Below are 23,382 nucleotides of genomic sequence, written 5' to 3' on the forward strand. Positions count from 1 at the left end.
AATTTTATGGTGTTTGCGTTTTATCAGTGTTTACATGTAGAAATAAGCATCAGTGCCTTTTCATGAGTTTCACGTTAAATAATGACGCATCCCAGGTAACTTAAAATACTCGTGAGATCCTGTTAAAGATGCTCTAAAAGCTGGGGAAGGTTTTAATCATTCTTCACCATCTGTGGGGGACATCCAGACAGGACTGGTGACCTGATCCTGGATGCTGTGGAGGAGGTTGGTGTCACATGGAAGTAAAGGCTGTTGCAAACACTGGTAGGGTAAGAGGCGGTGCTGCTATAGGGGGCATTAGTGCCTGAAGAAAAACACCTTGAACTCAGTCCATTGTTGGATAAGTAAGCAGCAGAGACTGGATCAGCACAGCTGTCTGGGCTCAGATTGAAAACTCCAGCTGTGGGTATTTTGACATTAGTCTGACGCTGGGCTGGAAGAAAAAGGTCTAATCCCTTATACAGGGTTAGATTTTTAGCACGAGTCGCACTTCAGTCTAAGCTCAGGCTTAGCTGCACTTCACTCTGATAATCAGACTAAACTTTCTGAGTTAAGCCCCGCTCCCACTGCAACATCTGCAGACATCTGGTCAGCCTATCATCACGTCTCTTATCTAATCTCAAACTGTTCACACACAAGAAAGCACTCAGCCAAACAGCACAGTGTAAATATGCAAAAGTTTGTGTTCATACATAGACTGTGTAGTGCAGGAAATGGCTTTGTCTTCATATACGTTCTATTAATACAGTGTTCTCACACCTTTCCCCCGTCACACATCACCAGCAGCCTCTTTTATCAACTTTAGCAACTTTTGGTCTGAGATTTCATTTTGTTTGGATGTCGTGAGCTGTAAGGATCCAGTGTGATCAGTGTTATTGGATGCTGCCATTTATAAATTACCCACTATTTTATGTAATGAATGATGCATTTGTTTTTAATTGGCCTTCCGATTATCAACTCCAAATGGTAATCATGTGTTTTTGGAGTTTCTAACAAGTATTTCTTTCTTGAAAAATGCATTTTTTTTTTCATGCAATAACCTGTATACCTTTATCACTCGCACGTCTACACTTCTTATCATTTTATAGTGTGCAATGTTGCAGTAATCTAAAACAGGAGGCTTTGTGTCATGAAGATGAAGGAGGTCCTCACCTGTTTATAAATCTGTGTATTGAGGAAGAACAGAGACTCGCTAAAGACAATAAAACAAAATATTTCCCTCTAAGTGTTTTAGTTTTTATATTTCTGGCTGCACATTATTTCTTATTTTAATTCTCGATTTTTACATGTTTAAAGTGACAAAAAATGTGAAGTGTAGTTAATTCAGCATTGTCTTAAGAATTCATAGTATGATTTACTAAAATGTGCTAGTAGGTCAGTTAATATTTGCTTTACTGTCAACATGTTGGTTAAAGGAATGCAAATGTTCCAGATCCTCTGGACACCCCTAACTTACACAGCAGATTAGAAACAACAATAAAACAATAAATATAGAGTGTGAGACCATCTGAACGTCCCATGATGCAATGTGGTCTAGTTATTTACTGTAAACGGGTTAATAGGCATAGACAGGGTGAGATATAATCAAGTATCTCACAGAAGTGTGTAAGTGTGTAGGACATGACGTGCAGAGGTGCCCGTCGAACCTTACAAGGTGCATTCCACACCAGCTCGACAAGTAATTTAATCTTAATCTTCTTTTATGAAAACAGCTTCTATCGGTCGATGAGAACATTTCACCTTTTTGTCCCAGTGAAAAGAGCCAGTACATTTCCCAGATTCAATTACTTGTGTAGACAGATTTTTTTTCTCTTCTCTCTTTGCGTGTCGCTCCTCATCTCGGTTTCTCTTCCCTGCTCAGAAACTCTTTCACTCTCTAGCAGAAACTGAGGCTCTTTGCCTCAGTACAAAGAGTCTGAGTGAGGTCCAGAGCTGTGGAGGCAGTTCGTCCAACACAATCAGTCGCCTGGCTGCAGACTCCCTCCTTCCTGCCTGTGGGGGGGCTTTTGCCTTGGGTGGCAACAACACGGGGGGAGCCAGGGATTAGTACAAAAGCAGGGTGCTGTATAGCTCCGTGTGTGTGTGTGTGTGTGTGTGTGTGTGTGTGTACCTGTTTAGGCATCTTTGTGGATGTGTGGGTGGGTGTGTGTGGGGCTCTCTGCCAGAAGTCTTTTAGGTGACTTGCGTTTAACAGGCCTTTTCTGATTGGCCCATTTGTGTAGAAGAAGTTATTCAAACGAGTCACATGTGAAAGCCTTTAAAGTTTGACCTGCTGCTGGTGAGACGCACTGCTGAGATCTGCCGTTTGAATCACTAAAACTTCATTTTCCACCTTTTTTAACTTCAGTCTCTTCTGTCATAACATCGACACTCATGCGCTGCCTGTTCATGTCAGAAGTTATTGTAAGTCACCCAGAGAGTTTATGTTATCTCCAGTCCTGTTCTGTGTCCATCAGGAATGTGACACTGACTTTAAGGATGTGGCCTCTCCTGCTACAAGTTCAACTTTATTTATAAAACTCTGCAAAAGCAAGCAGTGTTTCCCAAAGCACTGTCCAAGAGACAATGACAAGGCTGTCAAAGCTCTGCTTTTTAAGATGACCCACAAATAGGTTCTCTCACTACTTTGTTGAGGCAGTTTCACATAAATAAGGTTTAAACATTATTTCTAGTTGTACATTTCATCAACTAAAACGCTGTAACCCAAACCATAAACTTTTCCTAAAACCAACAAAGACTTTTTAAATGCCAACAATAAAAGTAAAATTAAAAGCATTAAGGTCCAAAAAGTGAAGGTTGCTATGAAGTTTATGCTCTAAATAATTTGAATTTAAAATACTTTAAATTTATAGATCCAAAATATGCATTAAATGCATGTTAAAGGGATTTTATCCCTAAGCTGATAATCACTCATAATATTTGTAATAGAAAGTTAAATATCTGAATAATGTTTTGCAGTCTTTAGATGTAAATGAGATGGTATCTTTCCACTTTCCCACATACAAAGTCATCTGCAGACATGTCGAATAAAAGAGAAGTTCAGCAGGATGGCTGTCAGATCACCTGGTGTAGTTGTCGGGTAACAAAGAACATTTGTGCGTTATCAGTGGTAGGCGAGGTGATGTAAAGAGCATGAATGTTTTTCATGGTGCTGTGACTGTGTGGTATGTCCATCAGGCCTCTGAACCACCATAATGCCTCGAGAGGACGATCTGTTGTAATGCAACCCTGTCCATATGTTTCCCACTGCCTCTCTTCAAGTGGAATTTCCTCAATTTGCTGCCAGCGTCATTATATAAAGCATGCATCCAATTAGTTTCCAAGGTGTTGTAATATTTCTGTAGTATCTGCTTGGATTGTGGGCTTATGAGCAGAGGACTTTAGTCGACCTTTAAGTCTTTGCCTCTTCGGTAATGTGCAGATTCTGAGAGGATTATTTTAAATGAAGGAAAGAAAGTCGGTTACAGATGATCATAATGTGAAATTTTTTTTTTTTGATATATCAGTTATTTAGTTAACAAAGTTAAAGCAGATGTATTCACTTCGAAGTATTCAACAGTGTCAAAGTTTTATACCAAAAAAAGATTAAATTCCCAATTCTTTGTGCCAAAACTTAATGGGCTGTTTTAATGCACATAAGATCCAAGTTACAACATCCTTGTACTGAACTCTCAGCCTGACTTATGTTAGATGAGCTAGAAAAACAATAAAAAATGAAAAAGAAGAACGTTACTGTAGCTGAACTAAGGCTAAAAAAATATCCATGAATGTTTTTAGTCCCATCCTTAGTTTCTTTCAGGCTTTTTTCTCCTCCCTGCATACAAACCAGAACACAGAAACACGTCTGTTCAGTGGTGAAGGAGCTACCAGCAGGAAAAACCACATGTCAAACACTGTGATCTCTCTGACGGGAGTCACCCAGCCATTATCCAAATGAAGAGTTTTCTTCCTAAATAAAGTCCCATCTACTGTCACCAAATGTTTGCAGATGTGAGAGAAACTCTCATTTAAAAAAAAAGGATGTTTTGAGGTGTCGTAAACAGGATTTCATAACAAAGGCAAACAAGCGTGCTGTGGTGCTTCCTCCTCGGGGGTTAGGTCACATAGCAATTTCGGCCCGCAGACATTTAATTAAGGCTCCCACCCAACAAAAACACATTGAAGATATGTTGAAGATAATGGTTTTCACATTATTTTCACTCAAATCTAGAAGCAATCTTGTAACTCAGGGGTCATCTTGGAAATGCCTCTGGGCATCTATCTACTGCCTAAATGAACAGAGAGGAAGCCAGAGCTTTCATTTCCATGTTCAGTGGGACGCAAACACTGCGTGAGTCACCAGTCAAATCAGATCTTTTTTTTTAAAGGCAGCTTAAAAGGTTTGATTAATTTTTCTTTGAATAAAGTTTAAAAGTTTCATCACATTCTGATTTAATTATTCAGCCCAGATCTCCAGCTCATCCCACCAAACTAAGTAAAATGATAAGTATTCTCGCCTATATCTTTATATTGATTTAAAAGTAAAGATGCCAGCAACCCATAGACTGTATATAAAAGATGGATGTAGCCACGGTGCCATCCCACAGTTTTGAAGCCCCTAACTGAGCTTTTCCATTTTAGCTTCGCTGACATTCAGATATCACAAAGGGACACTTCTTACTTATAAAGTGTCAGTTTTTCAGTCAAAAGATTGGCCAGCTGCTTTATTATCCCCATGGATGCTGATGGGAGCAAATCATGATCCAAATTATCCTGATATGTCATTCACAGATCCAGCCCATAAACTCATCAGTGTTTACTGAGGTCACAGTAAATAACTGAGGGTCATTTTTCCATAGACTTCTATGCATTTACTTCTTTTTGCATCCAGAGGTGTCGCCCCCCGTTTGTCATTTCTATAAGTGCAGGTTTAGGTCAATTCTACATTTATTTCACAGACTTGCAAGCTGCATCCGTCTTTTACCTACCAGTAGCATATTTATAAATTGAGCTATTTGTATATATCAGAACTATTTTGTTATATTTTGTAAGTTGGAGCAACTGTAACTACATAATTTCCTCAGGGATTAATAAAATATTCTGCTGGTGATTCTGACTTGCATGGATTTCTTTTCAGTCTACTTAGCACGCTCTGATGTTTCCTGACAGTATCACTGGTACGCTTCCTTCGAACCTATTTTCTCCCAGGCTTCCAGAAAAGGTCAGAGGAGCTGTTACTGCTGTAGTTGTCTTACTTATGACCACTTACAGGGCATGAGCTTGCTGCATTTCAGTTTTGTCGACCCTCTGTGCTCACCGATCAGTGAGAATAGATTTCCCTGATCTGGTCACCTGAAGCACACAGTTCTGTCTTTGAGCAGAGAGGTCAAACCCACCTGTTCTGTTTGATGCTCTGTGTTAATCATCCAAAGCTGCTCTAGTGGAGTGTATGAATAAAAATGTGGGGCTAGAAAAAGCAAAAGGAGCCATTCTTAACTATTAGTTACTCATTTTTGCTGTTTTGTTTCCCACATGAATCAGGTTTTTCATCCCGTCATGCTTCATGCCTCCCGTGGCTTTATGTCACTTCTTATTTTTATGATATTGACTTTCACTGTGATTTGATTCATTGACCGGTTTCAATATAAGAGCCAGGGATCCTAAGTCAGTTAGCAGTGCCCAGTGCGCCATCTAGTGGTTGGGTTTTGAATATTTCCCCAGAACATCTCGATGCCATGAGCTATGTGTGGAACGCTAATATTAAATTTAACATATAACCAAAACTATAAGTGTGATTTGAAACCTGCTAAAGAAATCCATTAAATCAATCTTCTTATGATATCACTGCTTAATTTCTGAGGCATCTTCATGATTGTGTTTATTTTTATTTCCTTTCCCTCAGTGGAGAGAGCGGCGCTGGTAAAACAGAAAGCACCAAACTGATCCTGAAGTTCCTGTCAGCAATGAGCCAACACTCGCTGGAAGTATCATCCCGAGACAAGACATCACATGTGGAGGAGGCACTGCTGGAGAGCAGGTAAATTACACCTATCATTACAAATTAACTCCATAGTGCTATGGGGTAATGGCTCAATTGCTTTCCTGGTTAATGATCACGTCCTTTCTTCACTCTAAAGTCCCATCATGGAGGCCTTTGGGAACGCCAAGACTGTGTACAACAACAACTCCAGCCGATTTGGGAAGTTCGTCCAGCTGCATGTCAGCCAGAAAGGCAACATCCAGGGAGGCAAAATTGTCGACTGTATCCTTTAAAACCAACTTGATGTTAAGTGGCCTACGCTTCCTTTCCCTGCTCATTTCCTGCGCAGGCTTAGCATTAAAGGAGGCCATGCTGTAAGGGGTTAGCAAAATTGCTGTCAAGGGTAAAAATACAGCAAGCAAGAGAGAGCCACAGCTTCCTGTTCATTTATTAGCACAAATCCTTCATTAGGAGCACGAGGATTGTAACATTAAAATAAAACTGATTTGACTGTTTTTTTGATGATGTTATTCCTTCATCTTTATTTATGTGTTTATGTGTTCACATGTGTTTTGAAAGTTTATTTTAAAGTCCAGCTACAATTCATGCAACGTTTAGCTAGCTGGTAAACACAGAATTGAAATTTTAATACATTTTAATGCTGGTCTTTGCTTAAGTTGTCCTATTTGAACATTTCTGCAGAATTCTGTTAGCAGTTTTGTGCGTGCAGGCTTTTTTTGACTGTTTTGTTCCTTGACACTTGACACTTTTGTGGCTGCAGACCTCTTAGAAAAGGTGAGTGTTCTTCTTCCTTCCTCCCACCAAATCTGTGATTAGGGTTGAATCAGGAGTGCTGGAGGCTGCTGGTTTTCACTTCACATTTTCACTTTGTGAAATATGTTTGTAAAGAAGGGAGGTGCAAGCAGCTCCATGGAGTTTTTGTTATCTTGTTGTAAAAGCACACCATCTTTGGGTTCAGTTTTAGAAGTTTAAACTAACTAAGGCTGCTGTTCTGTGTGTTTGGTCAAATGTGAAAATTAGCATTAGTTTTGATGTGAAGATGTATATTAACTCTCCTCTTCCTCTGCAGAACCGAGTGGTCAGGCAGAACCCAGGGGAGAGAAACTACCACATTTTCTACGCCATATTAGCAGGAACCAACAACCAGCAGAGAGGTGAATGATGGGAAAAAATACCATCATTTAATTTAATAAGCATTTAAGTAGGAAGGTTAACACAGATGAAGTTATGAGTCAGTGCAAACAGACTTCAGGCACAGAAAGAGCAGAAAGCTAACGTGGTTCAAATGTGTCATAGATGTTGTAATTAGTGTGTTTCTGTGTGTCTGCAGAGGCGTTCGGGTTGACCCATCCTGACAGCTATCACTACCTGAGACAGTCCAGCTGCCAGGATGACAAAACAATCAACGACAAGGGCACTTTTCAGGATGTTCTGGTGCGCGTGATTATGTTGCATTTACTGATTTAAGGCTAAAAGTAACAGTTATTTGCACTTTACTGTGTGTGCTGTGTTCCAAAACATTTGGTTTTGGTCAAATTTAAAATGTGGCAAAAACTTAGAATGCACAGACTGCACATACTTTTCCTTTTCCCTCATAGTTTGACATAAATGATATTTCTGTATGCTACTCATGATTCATAATCACAAGTCAGAGTAAGAAACTTTTGATCCTGGTGACTGAAAGCTGAAATCACTGCTGCCAAACCAAAGCATCAGACTTATGGCTTTAAATCAGTCCAAACCTCAAAGAACGCCCTAAAGTCTTTACAGCTTCTCAGGACGGATTGTTTCTAACAGCAACTTCCACCCAAAAGAAATAAAATCAGCTGGTGAGAATTTAAACATGAGGCCACCAGAGGCGACCTGAGGTTTTCATCCGTTCTTTTCTCCTTGTGTGTTTGTGGTTCCCAGAACGCCATGCGAACGATGCAATTTACAGAGGAGAACATCAACGAGATCCTGCGCCTCCTGGCTGGGATCCTCCACACAGGAAACATTGAGTTTGTGACGGCCGGAGGGGCTCAGATTTCCTCCAAATCAGGTAGTTTACCCTTCCCCTCCACACATTTTTCTTCATATGGTTACAATGAACTTTGGCGAGCTAATTATGGTCCTACAAACACATAAGTCTGGCACTGTTGTCAACAAAGTAGTTCTCATGATTAAACTTAACCACGTCTGAAACAAAGAACTTTTTTTTTTACTCACAAACAAAATGTTTAAAGTGTTTGTTTGGGAAGATTAGAACTAAATACTTCCACAGCTTGTCATTAGTTTGGTTTCACTTTCCTTGAAAACTTTTCAGAGTAAAATATTCAGACTTCAGGGCACAAACAAACCCAGGATCTAAGCCGTTATTAACATTGTCTCAGCATGTTAAAACTTTAATTTCTGACTGTTTTAAACTTTCATCTGCTTTCACTGTGACTTCACCTTTGGGTTGATTAAAGGCTAATGCATTTCAAGGTCAAAAGCCAAATGGAAAGGATGCTGACGACAGTGATCATGGTGTGAATGAGGACCAGTTAAATAAACACGATGTCTGGTTTCGTGGTTTCCTCCACTTAAAATGACATTTTACGTCCAAAGTCGTTAACGGTGTGTTTCATTTGTTGGCAGCACTCAGCTGGACATCTGAACTCTTGGGGCTGAACTCGGATCAGGTTGCCGAGGTCCTGACGCACCGGTCCATGATCCTCAGGGGCGAGGAGATCTCCACACCACTAACTGTGGAACAGGTCAGTTGTACTTTAAACATCCCAGATCAAAGCCATCCCACCAAATAAAAATGGCTACAGATAAAAAATAACAGCCATGTTTTGATTATAATGGTCCTTCCTTGTTGGGCCTCTAATGCATGTGAGGCCAAATCAAACTGAATCTCAACACCTTGCCACAGCCATGAGTACACTGATACAAAGCAGAGTTAGCAGTGAAGGTGATAAATATGAGATGGAAGGAAAAACCTAACGCTTGACTCAAGGAAAATGACATCATTAATTAACATCATTAATTAACCATTAACAGTATTTGTCAAGAAGAAGTTTAGTTCGAATGTTTGTTCAGGAAAAACTGGCTTTGCTGTTCTTTGGTGACAAATGCAGTAGGACCAGTTCTTATTGGTTGAAAGAGCTTAATAATATTCATGGAATCAGGTGGAAAATCTACATATTATAAACACAGATAAATATGTGCAACAGAGATAAAAAAAAAATATCCTGACTTTCACATCGTGAGCAGTCATACTATCTACTGCATCCATCCCATAATGCATCTCCACATTTAAACCTTCAACCTCACAGAGAACAATTCTTCACTAATTTTAGCCTGAAGCAGGTTCCGGCTGTTTAAAGTGAAGGCAAAACAAAACACACCCAAAACCCAAACAGTGTTCGAGCTTTCCGGCTATTCTCTGCTGTTATTGCTTTGTGATGAATGAGGCCTTTGGGGGGCTGAACTTATTTCCTCAGTTCATCAGTCTGTAGGGGGCTGCGCTTGAGTCAAAAGCAGGTTGTTTGTGCCTTTTTTTCACTAATTCATCAATGGAGGTAAAGTAAATGTTACCGGGACCTGAGAGTCCAGTTGCTCTTATGTTTCTCTGAACATGTTAACATGGAGGATGGGGACTGTGTACCTACTGGTTATGGTTACCTCCACAGTTTAACTGGCCGTCTTACATTTTTCTTTACATATAAAAAAACGTTTTTTTCTCTTTACCCAGTTTCTTGTCTGTGTTGCTAATGACAGAATCTAAAAATGATCGCTTCAATCATCTAAACAGGAAACCAAGAAAATATTTAGCATAATGGATTATTCTTACTTTTCATGAAGATAAATTTCTGTCACTTAACATATTGATTAATTGAGGAGTTGTGGCAGTGTTTATAGTAAAAATATTAAGTGAATTAATAAGAAATTAGAATAAGAGTCAGAAAATGAGGATGATGTTAATTTTCCAGGTAGTGTCAGTTTATTCATTCATGACCTTCCAATAAGCCACTAATTAAAGACTTTAGCTGAACACCAACTGTGTTTGTCCTGCTCCTCTGCAGGCCGTGGACTCTCGAGACTCCATGGCCATGGCACTTTATTCTCAGTGTTTCAACTGGATCATTCGCAAACTCAACACCCGCATCAAGGGCAAAGAAGACTTCAAGTCAGTCAGCATCCTGGACATCTTTGGATTTGAGAACTTTGAGGTATGTTTAGTAAAATTCCCCCTTAAAATGTCAATATAATGACCAAGTATTATGTGGTCCAAAGGGTTAACTCAGGAAAGACCCACGGGTGAGCAGGCTGTGAGTCCACTGTGACATGAGAATGTAATATTCCCTCTGGGACAAATACGTTTATTAAATGTAACTGAGTTCAATTAAATTTCAATCGCTTGTTCAAGCACATTCGAATAAACTTTCCCCTCCCCAAGAATTTTAATCATACTTTGTTTTTAATCAAGAAATCGGTAAATAACCCTCAGGGATTCCTCGTTTTCCAGTTCATTAAGTCTTCGTCTTTGTTTTCTGTGTCTGATAACCGCCTGATTTTCCCACAGGTCAACCGCTTTGAGCAGTTCAACATCAACTATGCAAATGAGAAGCTTCAGGAATATTTTAACAAGCACATTTTCTCCCTGGAGCAACTTGAATACAATAAGTAGGTGGAGGTTGTTTGTTCGTGATGCGTCGATTTGTTTTGCACCAAAAGTCTGTGATCTAGTGTTACTTTGCTGTTTGTTAATGCTGCTTTCAAAAGAAGACAACTGTAAAGTTTTCAGGCCGTCCAGGTCAACTCTTTGATAGTTATGTTACCTTTTCATACATTAATTAATATTAATGTATCACATTAATATTTTAGACTTTATTTTAACATTATCAAATTAAACAAAAGATCGACACATATTACAGAACAGATTTTGAGACCAGAAAAGTAGAAGGTACTCCTAAAGATTTTATTTAGTTAGTGTTACAGCAGGAGGTGCATGCAAGGAAGTCTTAAATGAAAATTGGTGAAAAGAAAAGAATCCACATATTATTAATGTCGTTTTTGCTAATTGTGAAACGCTGCCACTTTCAGCCAAGTATTTGTTACTATTATAAACCCACAAAAATGGAACTGAATCATTATCTCATGCTGAAAACTTAATGGAAGCTAGTAGGGGAAATGCTTACCACAGAAACATGGTTTAGCCTACATCTCCACAGAGCTTTGTTTATTCTGGTCTATCTCAGAATATATTAGAAGTTTGTTCATTGAATGCAATGTCATTCAAACATGGGAGATGTATGTGCAATAAAGCTTTTTTTTTTCTGATTGTGAAGCTAACTTTACTTTTTTCTGCTAAGCTAGGAGAGCAAACAAAACTAAATGTGTTACACAAAGAAAGTTTAATAATTAAAAAATAAAATTAAAAAGGGAATATGTAGGATTAAGTAAGCTAGCAGTTACAAATGCTGAAGGTATTTTTATTTGATATAGCTGGTTGAGATGGTAATAGATATATTTCTTATAGCATTTGTTTTGGTTGCTGATGACTCTTTATTAGTTGCTAGCTAATGTTTTTCAAAAGATGTTTTGAATATCAGGAAATTGTGAAGTCATGTTATGTGTGAAATAAGATTAAAGTTTATAGGCCTTTAATATGACATAAGCTCGTTCTTAACGCTGGGTTAAACAGTGCTTTGCATCAGCTAAGCTATCACAGAAAATCTTTGCAGTTTGTACGCTGCCAAATAATTTACATATACTGAACAAAATGTTTTCATATCCACTCATTTTAAAGAAAAGTAGGTTGATGGGATCAATAGGTTGAGGGAAATCAGCATAATCGCCCAGCACCTCCATTTATCCATGATTTGTCTCTGTTCATGTTTGTCTTGAGGGTTTGTTTTATTGGGAGTAACCCAGAGTAGCAGTGAACCGTGATGCTCCTTTAAAAAAGAACAAAGATTTGTCCTAAAGAAAAATCTTGTGTTATGAACTAAAACACTAAGTTTGATCGCCACCAATCTGTGCTTTGTGCTATAAATGCATAGCATCTCTATGAGAAGAAGTCAGGGATGAAAACATGCTGGTGCAGGTGGCAAAGACTAGAATGACGCATAAAACCAGATGTACTTTCATCCCTGCCTTTAAATGTGTCCGTTATTAATTCGCTCTACTAAATCCTTTTGTTTGTTTTTCCTGCTGCGTCTTGCAGAGAAGGCCTGGTTTGGGTTGACATCGACTGGATGGATAATGGAGAATGTTTGGATTTGATTGAGAAGGTATGCAGATGATTCAAGATTTGTGAAGTGGCAGTCGAATACTGTTGTGTCAGTGATTAAAAGAAGTGTTTCTACGATCCATGCAAACAAATATTTCCAAAAAGTGCAGTTGCAGGTAGTATTAGTTATTGGTTTGACCTCATTGAGACAGCGGTTATATTGCTTGCGTGGTGGTTATATTAATAGTGGTAGACTGATACTATTTTACAAAAGCAAGAAAAAAAGCAGTGATGAGATCAGAGTAGACAAGACTTGAACAAAAAGAGCACAAAGGTGGTGAGTGTAGAGACATTTAAGATGATGATGATGATGATATAAATCATGGTGATGACTGCTGATAGTAATTAAATCTGTGTTTCCATAGAAACTGGGTCTTCTGGCACTGATGAATGAGGAGAGTCACTTCCCCAAAGCCACAGACGACACCTTGCTGGAGAAACTCCACAGCCAGCACTCAGTATGTCGCGCTTGACTTTGATTCACTTTGGCAGCTGGAGCTTCTCCTTTTAACTGTTGGAAAACAGTTCAGTCCCACACGTGCATCTACTTCCCTCTTTCTTTCTTTTTTTTTTTTTACATTGCTTTAAAAATATAAGGTCTATAAAAGTGGTCCCACCTGTCCTTAGTCTTAAAAAGTTTGCTGTTTTCATTTTCACTTGTGAGGAATCTTAGTTTTTTAAATGCATGCTTTAATACTTTAATACTACTAATACCTAGTTGGCACTACAGTTAATTAATAAACACAGACTCCTTTATGGTGGGGTGAAACCCAATTTTAAATATTCGTCAGACTTCTGCGATAATGTTCAAATGAATTTCGATCAGTGCCTCAAATTTCACACAACTTCACATCTACTTTCTCCGTTTCCATCTGATAAATAACTGGTAAACTGGGAACTTCACAGTGTGTCACGTTACATGCTGTGGTGCAGCTTCACGTCTAATGTTGCTGAGAGGATATCGATCGCTTCCAGCAAACAGCGCTGCTCATTTCTTGGCGTTTGGCTGTGGAGCAAGCAGCTTGATTTGATTTGACTTAACATTGATGTCATTGCAAGTAGTAAAGAGGAGTAATACTTTGAGTGAGTGGGAGCTCTTTTTTTAATGTTGCTAAATAATTTCTTGGCTGTGCTTTTAGTGCAGCTTTACAGCCTTGTTATAGAGGATTCAGAGCCAGTAAATGACTCTTAGATATATTAAAACCAGAGAGAAGAGTGTTAAGTGGAGACTCAAACAGCAACGGTGGGACTTGATTTGTAATTTTTAGCATTAGGAACAAATATTTCCCTCAGTTTTCTGCAGGTATGACCTCAGATACCATAAAGCATGTTTTCTCCTGCAGAAAAACCCTTTCTATGTGAAGCCACGTGTTGCTGTGCACTACTTTGGAGTCAAACACTATGCAGGAGAGGTGAGACCATAATATCTGTTTCTGTTTACTGTTTTTATTGTTGTGTTTTTGTGGTTTTAATGGAGCAGCAGATTGATTTAAAGTGAAGCCCCAAAGCAAATCACGTGTCCAGGTGCTATTCGGCTTTTTATTTGCTCCAGTGAAAGCCTCTCTCTGACGCACTGTGGTGGCTTGGCACAGGTGGTGTATGACGTGAGGGGGATGCTGGAGAAGAACAGAGACACCTTCAGAGACGACATCCTGAACATGCTGAGGGAGAGCAGGTAGGCGTGTGGCCCTGCTTTGCATTTTTGCGTTTCTATTGTTGGACCACACATTTATTTAAATGAAATTAAAATAAATTAAATTATTAAATTATATTTCAAAAGGAAATGGGCATACTGATCTCATATTTGTTTAAGTTTTCACAAAAATTTAGACTCAAAAGCATTTTCCTAACCTTTCTACAGCTAAGCTCAATAATGGTTTAAGCTGCACAGCGCCTCTAAGTGGCCTCTCTCGTTTCCTTCAGTTAAATTTTTTTTTCACACCAATAATCAAAAACTGAAAACTAGAAATTGGACAAAAATGTGATTTTTCAAATTGATTGATCAGAACTGACTTTTATTTAACCTTCACTTTGTTGGGGCTGGCACTGTAAGTATTAACTAGGGTGACCAGATCCCAGCCAGCTAAATGTGGGGCAAACACCGTTTGTGTGGGAGAAAGTGAGACATGTCAACAATGCAGAGACTGAATGTCTGAGTTTATTTCACTGTTATATCAGCTTCTGTATTTAGAGATTAAATGACATTTCTGAGCCACATCTGACACGTTTAGCAGATATCATATTTCCCCCTGTGTGAAATTGAAAAATAACTCTAGCAAAAAAGGCAAAAACTTTATTTCTCAGAATAAACAGCGGCTTCATTTCCCATCACATTCAACAAAATCTGTAAAGCTAGAGCTAGTGATTTGTTTTTGTCCCTGATGTGTATCGCATCAGACAGGCTGACCTTCCTGAATAAAAACCCTTCCTTTCATATATACTGGGAAAAAGCTAAACTTTAGAAAAGCACTTGTTCTGCAGAACCACTTAAAATGTGGGACGGAGGCGAAGCTATAAAAATGCTATTCAGTCCCACATAAAGAGGGTCATCAATAGTATTAAATTTGACTTTTACATAACAACACTATTGTCAGTTTATTTCATTTTTGCATTTGCACTGCAAATTCCACATCACACTATTTGCTTCTATTTGTCAGGTTGGACTTTGTCTACGATCTGTTTGAACACGTCCTGAGCCGGAACAAACAGGACACTCTGAAGAGCAGCATCAAACACAGACGGCCCACAGTCAGCACCCAGTTTAAGGTAAGTCGCAAATAAAAAGTGTGTTTACTTTAAAGTCTTCCTGAATTGTTCTCTAGCAGTGCTGAATGCTGCAGCTGATTGATCTGTTTTTGGGAAAGTTGCACAGGTGTGTAGAAACCACCAAAAGCTATTTATTAGCAGCAGTGGGAGTTTTGCTACAGGGGCACAAATCTTAGTAAGAGAGGCAGTAAAAGAAAGAGTGATAATAGGAAGAATTGCATTAGGAGCAACAGCAGAAACATTTGTTAACTAATACCTATTAAATAATGTGCAGTTGTTGTGGTAGCAGCAGCGACTACTTTGAAAGTAATAGAGAGTGCTTGAGTAAAGTAGTTTTTCCAGATAAAGCAAAAACATGTGACTTGGAGAAATAATGGTTGTGACAGTAATTAAAAGAAGGAGACGCTATGATAATAAATCAATTTAAAAGTAGGGTCATTTTTGCATAGAATCCTATACAAAGATTTATTTTGCAGCCAAGGAGTCTCCCCCTGCTGGCCATTAGAAAGAATACATGTTTGAGGTACTTTCTCATAGGTCTTTACAGACCAGGAAATTGCAGTCTGTGGTTATTACAGCATCAGTAGTTGTTATAATAAGAGTTTGAGCTGACATAGTAACAGAAACAGTGGTTGTAGCAGCAATGTTGTACAAGTTGTAATAATACTATAAGGACTGAATGAAATGTATAGAGAGTCGTTATCTCCGAGTGCTTCTGTTGGATGTCACGGTAGCTTCTGCACATGTTCACACACCTTTAGTACTGGACCTGTTGTAAATGTTTGTAAAGATTACAAGTTAAAAAAAGGTCAAAGTGACATAAATTTCATCATCAGACGGCAAACGCAGGGCTTCGTCCTGTATTCGTGTACCCTGCTGGTTGTGGAGCTCACTCAGTAAGGGTACCAACTGTGCCTGCATCCTCAAAGCAGGCTGGAAAATAGTGGAGCAGGAGCATCTCTGTCTATAGTGTCTGACGCTCTCTGTGCTCAGACGGCTGTAATAGTGGCAGTAACTAAAGTGTTTACACCCATTTATTTTCTTACAGGACTCTTTGCACTCCTTGATGGCCACGCTCAGCACTTCCAACCCATATTTTATCCGGTGCATCAAACCAAATACACACAAGGTGAGTGCTCACGAACACACACAGCTTTGCCTTGAGCACACATTCTAGATGTTGGGCCGTGGGGAAGTCTGTGTGGGACTGTCATTTAATAATCAAACAATCCTCCCCCACCAACGAACTGCAGACAGGAATGAACAGTGTATGGCCCTTCTGGTGACCTTTCACCTCCAGTTGCTTAGCAACAGGCAGGAGAAGTGGAAAATGCAGGGTTAATGTACACAAATGATATACTGGGACTAGTGGGACTAAGTATCTCTGCCAACTAAGGATCAACCAAATCTACTGCATATTGTTTTTAATAATGTTAAATGAGTGATTTCAGTTGTTCATATGAAATATTTTCAAATTCTTTGCATGGTTGTGTTTGGCTTTTGGTTTCTTTGATTTAAGGATTGGAGGAAATAGAAAACAACACAATAGAAAATACAATAGCCCATGTGAGCAAAAACAAAGAGGGTTGAGAAAAATAGAGTCAGCATCAGCATGGCATGTGTTACCATTAGGGACCCTGGGAATGTTAGCCTACAGGAACGGTTTGCAGACCATGAATCCAAACTCTCCATTATGCTCTGAGCTGACCATCACCAGGTTGATGCACCTTACCTAAGTTACAACTTGCTGGCTGACAACCAAGAAGCCGTCTTGGATGTAAAAAATGTGAATATGAATTCATATAAGTCTGTTTTCATTTCCCAGCTTGAAGCATATATTTCTGTGATCTTGTGTTTATTTTATTAAAACAGATTTTTTGGTGATTTCCCATCATCTGACTTCCACTAAAATTGTGCGTCCTTATAAAAGCCAATTAGCCAAAATAATCAAGGCTAGCTTAGAGTCTGAATAGAAACATATGTAGCAAAAATAACTTCTAAAACACATTTTTTTTCAAACATATTTACTCATTTGGTTTTGTAAATGGATCAAAGAGCTGAAGAAGAAACAGGGAACTATTTGGTTTGTGTAGAACTACTTAACCTGTGTTTTCCAGCAGCTGTCTCGATGGATTTTATTTTACATCGTCAGCTTTTTTGTTTTTTTTGTTTTTTGTGTGCACAGTGAGAGTTAATTATGAGCCACAACAAAGGTATAATGTATTTTTATACAGTTTTGGTTCAGAGCTTGTAACTACATGGTTCTAAAACAGTGTAGTTATGTAATATTAAATGATCGGCTTGCTTTAAAATACGAATCAGTCAAAATGACCCAGTATAGTCGTAGATACTTGCTCAGTGCAGCAGAGAAGCTCTCAGCTTTTCAGAAGCAGAGCTGAGCTGAAGCTGGAACCTGAAAATGGAGCATGACATTGGATTGTCGTTTTGTTTGCTTGGTTGTCAGTTTTCTCACACATACTCTCAGCAGCTGCCTCTTTTATTCTGTCTTTTTGCGGCGTATTTATTTCTAGCTCATACCTGCTGCATGTTTATCTGCAGGCTGTGGTTTATAGAAAATGGTTTAAAATTGGCCAAATTTCCCAGGGTGCTCGTGTATTGATGGATATCATCAATATCTGTCTGGATGCCTCGCTGCCTCGTTAACGTCACTGCAAATGTTGAATGTGTCAAGCTGAATTTGAAATACTCTCATTGATTGTTGATGCCAGTGATCATTTGCTGCCCGAGAATTTCCCTCTGCTACTCGACTGTCTGGCAGACGTTAATTGTTATGTTAATTAACATTATTTCTCTAACCACAAGGTCACCAGTGATGCTCAGAGGTCATAAGCATTTGAAACTGTTTTTAGTTCATTTATGAGGAAAGTGTAACATTTTACAGTATTATATATTATGTGTTTAATTTAATAGGGATTCTTTATACTACCAGTGCTCTTATTCACAGATATCTCTAAATATCGCTTTGACTATTAGTCTAAAAAAAACAAAAACGTCCTTAAATATAGAAAGTATCTGCTTCTCAGCCACACTTTGTCTTTCTTTCATCATTATCTTACAATGGCTTTTAAAAGAAAATGGAAAAAAATAGAAGTAGAAAAAAGTCTGAGAGTAAGACTTTCACAGAGTTGAAAGGTCAGGAAGCCATTAAAAGATGGTCGAGGTATGATTGGATTTTTACTGAAAAAGAAGAAAAGACTTTCAGGGAAGTTGAAAATCTGTGGGAAGTTGCATCAACACACACATACACATTCTCCCTGTTTTCTGAAGTGGGTCCTGTTTCATTGCTGACAAATCCAACTGATATCAGTTCTGAGATTTATGGCACAGCTGTGGTATTTAAAGTGACACTATTCGCTTTATGTTGCTGAGCCTTTATTTCTCTGCTGGGAAGCTGTGGCGAAGTTGGACGTGGATACTCGGAGGTTTGTGACGCAGATGTGGTGCATCTGCACCGTCACCGTGAACATTTCTGTGTATGAAAGTGCCTCTGTCGTTTCTGGAAGTCGTCTGATTCACACACACACAGTGGGCGCTTCTGTTTCTGTGTGTGTGTGTGTGTGTGTGTGTTGTGTGTTCAAAGAGAGTTTGTCTGTTCTTTGTGCATCAGCAGTACATATGAGATGGTTGCTGCCATGAGAGTTAAGATGCATTTTTATATTTTTCCTTGGAAAACTGTAGTGAGTGTAACTGGAATAAAACCTATAATCTATAAACTAAATAAAAATGTTTTCTTTTTTATTTAATCTTTACTTAATGTAATCTGAGATATTTGAGATTTTTAAACCAGGAAGTAAAAAGCTAATCACACCCCTTCATTCAGTAGTTTGTTGAACCACCTGAAGCAGCGTTATGACTTTTATCAGTCTCTCACATCCCTGTGGAGTAATTTTGGCCCACTCTTCTTCTGTGCTTTCATTCATGCACAGCTCAGGTTGCACCACAGTATTTCACTCAGGTTGAGTCTGTGCTGTGACTGATCTCTATGAGAGTTTGTGCTGATACGTAGGGTTTGGTTTTCACCAAACGTGCCACTGTGCATAATGGAAGGGCGAACATCTTCACCTTGGTCTCATCTGTCTGAAGGAAATTGTTCCAGAGGTTTTATGGTATGTTCACCTCTATCTTTGCACACTAAGCTTGCAGAGTCTGACCTTGGGATGAATTTGCTCAGAAGATCGTGGAAACTAATGGAAGCAGTAACGTTGTACTTTTTTGACTGTATATTGAGAGACATTATATTTGTTATAGAAAACAGCAGGACAAAATTGTAGCATAGAGTGAAAAACCCACCAATTTAAGACCATACTGTTAAACAAATGAACAAATCACAGATCTCTTTGTTGCTTATACCAAAAAACACACTACACGATGTTCTCATGAAAAGCTTTTAAGGTTATATTATACACAAAGATGCAGCGGTAAGAAGCACAGACGGAGTATCTTGACTGTCCGCTGGGAGTCCAGCTGGACAGCCGGCGTGTTTTTATGAGGCGAAACACGAACGTCTGGACTCCTCTTCTGATCGAATGTTAAACAAGGCTGGGTGATGACTCCTGAGTGGAGCTTAATGTAGTGGGGAAACGAGTTGGAGAGAGGATCAGCCGCTCCCCAGGGGGATACAGGGGTCAGAGCACCACGGCACGTGGCCCCTAAAAAGCCCTCGAGAGGCGTCCCTGTCATCTGCCGTTTGACTCAGAGCAGGTGTCAGAGGGCGGTGGGGGAGAGGTGGAGGGATGCAGTGAGTGTGTTCATATGAGCAGCGGTAAAAGTCTCAAACATCTGAAAGTGAAAACCTCATTCTACAAAAAAGCAATTAAATAATAAATTGCTCTTGCTGCAAGACATTCCCTCCCTGTTTCAACATTTAGGACTTTCAGGAAGATTTTCAGGAACTTCCTATAAGTCTAGCTGTAAACTAAGAGCTTTTTTGGCTGCAGTGATGTAATGGTTTGTTGAATAGACCTGCATGGTCAATGGGACTCCTGCAGATGGTGAGTGGAGTCTGTGGAAATATCAATATATAGACTGAATGCATAATGGAAGGGACCGTTGGCTCTGAATACAACGAGGAGCGATATCAGCATATAAAATGCATTTGCATATGCTGGACATTTTCAAATAGACATAATCTTAAGGTTCTTTAACACTTGATGCTCTGTGTTTGAGTCCAACAGCCAGTATGTTAAATGGAAACACTGGCACCGTGCCACCACAGACTGGTCCAGAGCAGGCGCAGCACGCAGATCTACAAGTTATCTATAGTAAAATGAGGAAGTGTGACCCCAATGAAGATATGGTGTCAACATTACTTCCCTTTTTCAAACAGAAATTGTAACATTTGCATCTCTGCATGAACCGTTTGAAGACTTTGTCAGTGTTGCTGGTGAACTGACAGACTAGCAACTGTGAAAACTTAATTTAATTGGATGAATGCAAAGCAACAAATCTTCAATTCAGTTTGCAGCAAAACACAACATCACCCTGTTCAAAATGTTAAAGCCTGAAACGTGGACACAGAATTTTATTTAAAAGTGCAATGCAGTCACACGCAGCAGAGCTAACATATAAAACTGTTTTGTTTTCCCTGAATACACCAGACCAGCCACTATTTTTGGTGGGTGGGGTCCTTTTTGTGACACCCTCACTGCCTATTAGATGACAGAAGGATTTCTGTTGGATAAAAGGATCGTGTTCAGATTCCAGCTTTCACAGACATATTCCATTTTTTGTCTGTGAGCTGCATCACCTCAAATTCATAAAAAGCTGTCACCCTCATCATCCTCACTCATCAAATGCAGTCGACCGTTACCACAGCATCCCCGCCCCTCTCTGCAGCCAGCTTTATAGTATCTGTGTGTCTGCACTCTCTGTGACAGTGACAGTAATAACAGTTGAAGCTGATCACAATCTATTGATTTTAGTTCTTGTTTTCATCAAGCCTGACCTGTGTTGACTGCACATCGCGTGTTTCTTTGACAAATTTCACTCCACACACTCCTGTATGTGTACGTGTATATTGAACATCTTGTAATTCCTGGTAGTAATCAGTTTAAACCACAGACTGTGGCCTTTAATGTTTCCATTCTGTAGAAAAATGGGTATCCCAAAAAAAAAGGTGTTAATCCTCTGTATTTTCATAAAGACATGCACTGGATGAACACACCGCCACTCTGTTTCCTGTTTGTCATCTCATTAATTGGGCTTGAAGGCTTAAAGACCCCAAGTTCACAGAAAAGCCTGCAAGTCTTTGCGCTGTGAGTACGTGATGATTATTATAATTAATGTTTGAGGGCAAAGCAGTAATACGGTTTGGTTTGGTTAATGGAGGGATAATGAAGAGAAAAAAGCTTGTCTTTTTGCTATGTTTCCATTTATGCCAGAGGAAAACATTGTTACTCCTAGATTTGGAGTTACAGAATGTGTGCAGGCATCTAATGAGCTTTACTGAAGTGGCAACTTCTGGGTCTGAAAAATTAAGGTAATTAAACAACTGAACCATTCCAGCTTAAAAGAAATGCATAAACACCTGAAGGAACATTTATCATGGTTTGTTACAATGTTACAGTGTGGATTCTGTGACGAGAGGAGCAGAAATTAGAAACACACCATGATTAGATGTGAAGTTTATCATAATTGAAACACTGCAGTGCCTTTGGGTCGTACCAAGGATCCAGTCTGAGGCAGCATCTCAGTGCTGAGCGGACACAAAAGTCACCACCATGTTTGAAAGTAAACAGCCTGCTCTCTCTCCCCTTCACACACACACACACACACACACACACACACACACACACACACACTCCGTCAGGCCCGACAAGTGGCCCGCACAAATTAGCCTCAGCAGGAGATGCATCACCATGGCAACCGTGGCCCTCCCTCTCTCCACTCACACAGAAAAAAAGGGGGGAGTGGAGTTGTGGGGATTGAAAGCCTTTGTTAGAGTCTGTGTTGGCAGAGTGTGCATGTGTGTGTCTGAGGAGAGAGACGGGGAGACGGACAGCAGCTTTGGGAAGTTTTCTGTCAATTGTCTTTAATCTGAAAAACCCTGAAAGATCGTGGCGTGGAGGAGCTACGATGCAAGGTGAGACCCTGATGCAGGCTTTGAATGGGAAGTGGTGCGTTCAAGTACTTGCTTGTTGCATGGGGATTAAATGTCAAGCGGTGGGTTTTAGTGCTGTGGTATGAGGGGCGATGCATTGGTGTGTGTGTGGCTACATGACAGATGCACAAAGCAGGTCTCAGGCTTTTCAGGCAGATTTCATTTCCACTTTTTGCAGACAAATATATTATAATATCCAGGGACACATGGGTTCAATTCTTGTATTTTAATGTCTAAACTTGTTTTTAGTGCTTCAACTACAGACTTAACCTAATCAGGCAGTGGGGTGCAGCAGCAATTAGAATCAATCTATACATTTCTAAAGTTTGGGTACAAACATGTGAATCTGTTTAGGCTGATCTGTGTTCTTCTGTAGTCCAAGTATCTGTGAGCATATTAGTTACGACTCTGTCCAGAAAAAGATGCAAGCATGCATTCCTTAATTCATTTAAATGCCGGAATTATTCCCATCAGTGTCGTTATTCCTCTGTAACTTCATAAAGCCGTGCACTGGAGGAACACATCGCCCTTCTGATGTTTTCTGTTTGTCGTCTCATTAATTGGACATGAAGGCTGTTAGTCCCTGAGTGATGCACAGTGCATTTTGAGGGGAAGCGACACTGGAGAGGTAAGAGGGAAGAGTGAAAGCCTTTGCTTTTTGAGTGCGTGATGATTGTTAGAATCAATGTTCAAGGACAAAACAATGGTAAGGTTTGATTTAGTTAATGGCAGAATAATGAAGAGGAAAACGACTGTGTGTTTGCTAAGAATGCACTTGTAGCGTGACTCATTTTATATGTGAGCATTTGCTGCTTTTGTTATAATCATATCATTGGAGATTGAGTCCTTTTGGATTTTAGACCAAACAAATGATCTCACCATGAGATTTTGGCCTTTAAACGCTGCTTTCAGACGATGCATTGACCGGGCACTCACCCAGTGAACTAATTGATGGATTAACTGATAATTGAAATGTCTTCTGCATCAGGCTACACATTTTTTTACTGGTTTATTAATGGTTTCTCTTTTTTTGAAGTATATCAGGGCTCTTATACAGCTCAGACCTATTTGCTGGATCTCAGGTTCAGGGTTCATTAAAACTGATACTCACATGAGAGAGGGCTAAGAAGTGTTGTTCAAATCAGCACAGATATTTTCCAAAAGAGGATTTGTCAAAGATGAGCCACTAGTGGAAAAGTTGTTTTATTAGTTTCATTTCAGTTGCATTACCTTTTTTTGTGCCGTTGATGTAAC

The 23,382-nt window shown here is 39.4% G+C and overlaps 1 protein-coding gene across 1 annotated transcript in view; it reads left to right on the top strand.

Moving 5' to 3' along the window:
- The window catches only part of myo10 (myosin X), a 127,765-nt gene that overhangs the window by 79,421 nt on the left and 24,962 nt on the right, over window positions 1–23,382 (top strand). Inside the window, exons 5-19 of the mRNA XM_085253476.1 lie at window positions 5,882–6,016; window positions 6,117–6,241; window positions 6,741–6,754; window positions 7,050–7,134; window positions 7,311–7,414; window positions 7,892–8,021; window positions 8,600–8,718; window positions 10,033–10,179; window positions 10,533–10,633; window positions 12,177–12,243; window positions 12,608–12,700; window positions 13,586–13,654; window positions 13,835–13,917; window positions 14,900–15,008; window positions 16,057–16,137. Of these exons, the coding sequence (XP_085109602.1) occupies window positions 5,882–6,016; window positions 6,117–6,241; window positions 6,741–6,754; window positions 7,050–7,134; window positions 7,311–7,414; window positions 7,892–8,021; window positions 8,600–8,718; window positions 10,033–10,179; window positions 10,533–10,633; window positions 12,177–12,243; window positions 12,608–12,700; window positions 13,586–13,654; window positions 13,835–13,917; window positions 14,900–15,008; window positions 16,057–16,137 (1,462 nt within the window). The remainder of the gene's footprint in view (window positions 1–5,881; window positions 6,017–6,116; window positions 6,242–6,740; window positions 6,755–7,049; window positions 7,135–7,310; window positions 7,415–7,891; window positions 8,022–8,599; window positions 8,719–10,032; window positions 10,180–10,532; window positions 10,634–12,176; window positions 12,244–12,607; window positions 12,701–13,585; window positions 13,655–13,834; window positions 13,918–14,899; window positions 15,009–16,056; window positions 16,138–23,382) is intronic.

The sequence above is a fragment of the Mchenga conophoros genome, linkage group LG18, assembly GCF_057382185.1.
Source record: "Mchenga conophoros isolate Kocher_MC1m ecotype Shallow Benthic linkage group LG18, M_conophoros_male_GT1.1, whole genome shotgun sequence".
Classification (NCBI taxonomy): Eukaryota; Metazoa; Chordata; class Actinopteri; order Cichliformes; family Cichlidae; genus Mchenga; species Mchenga conophoros.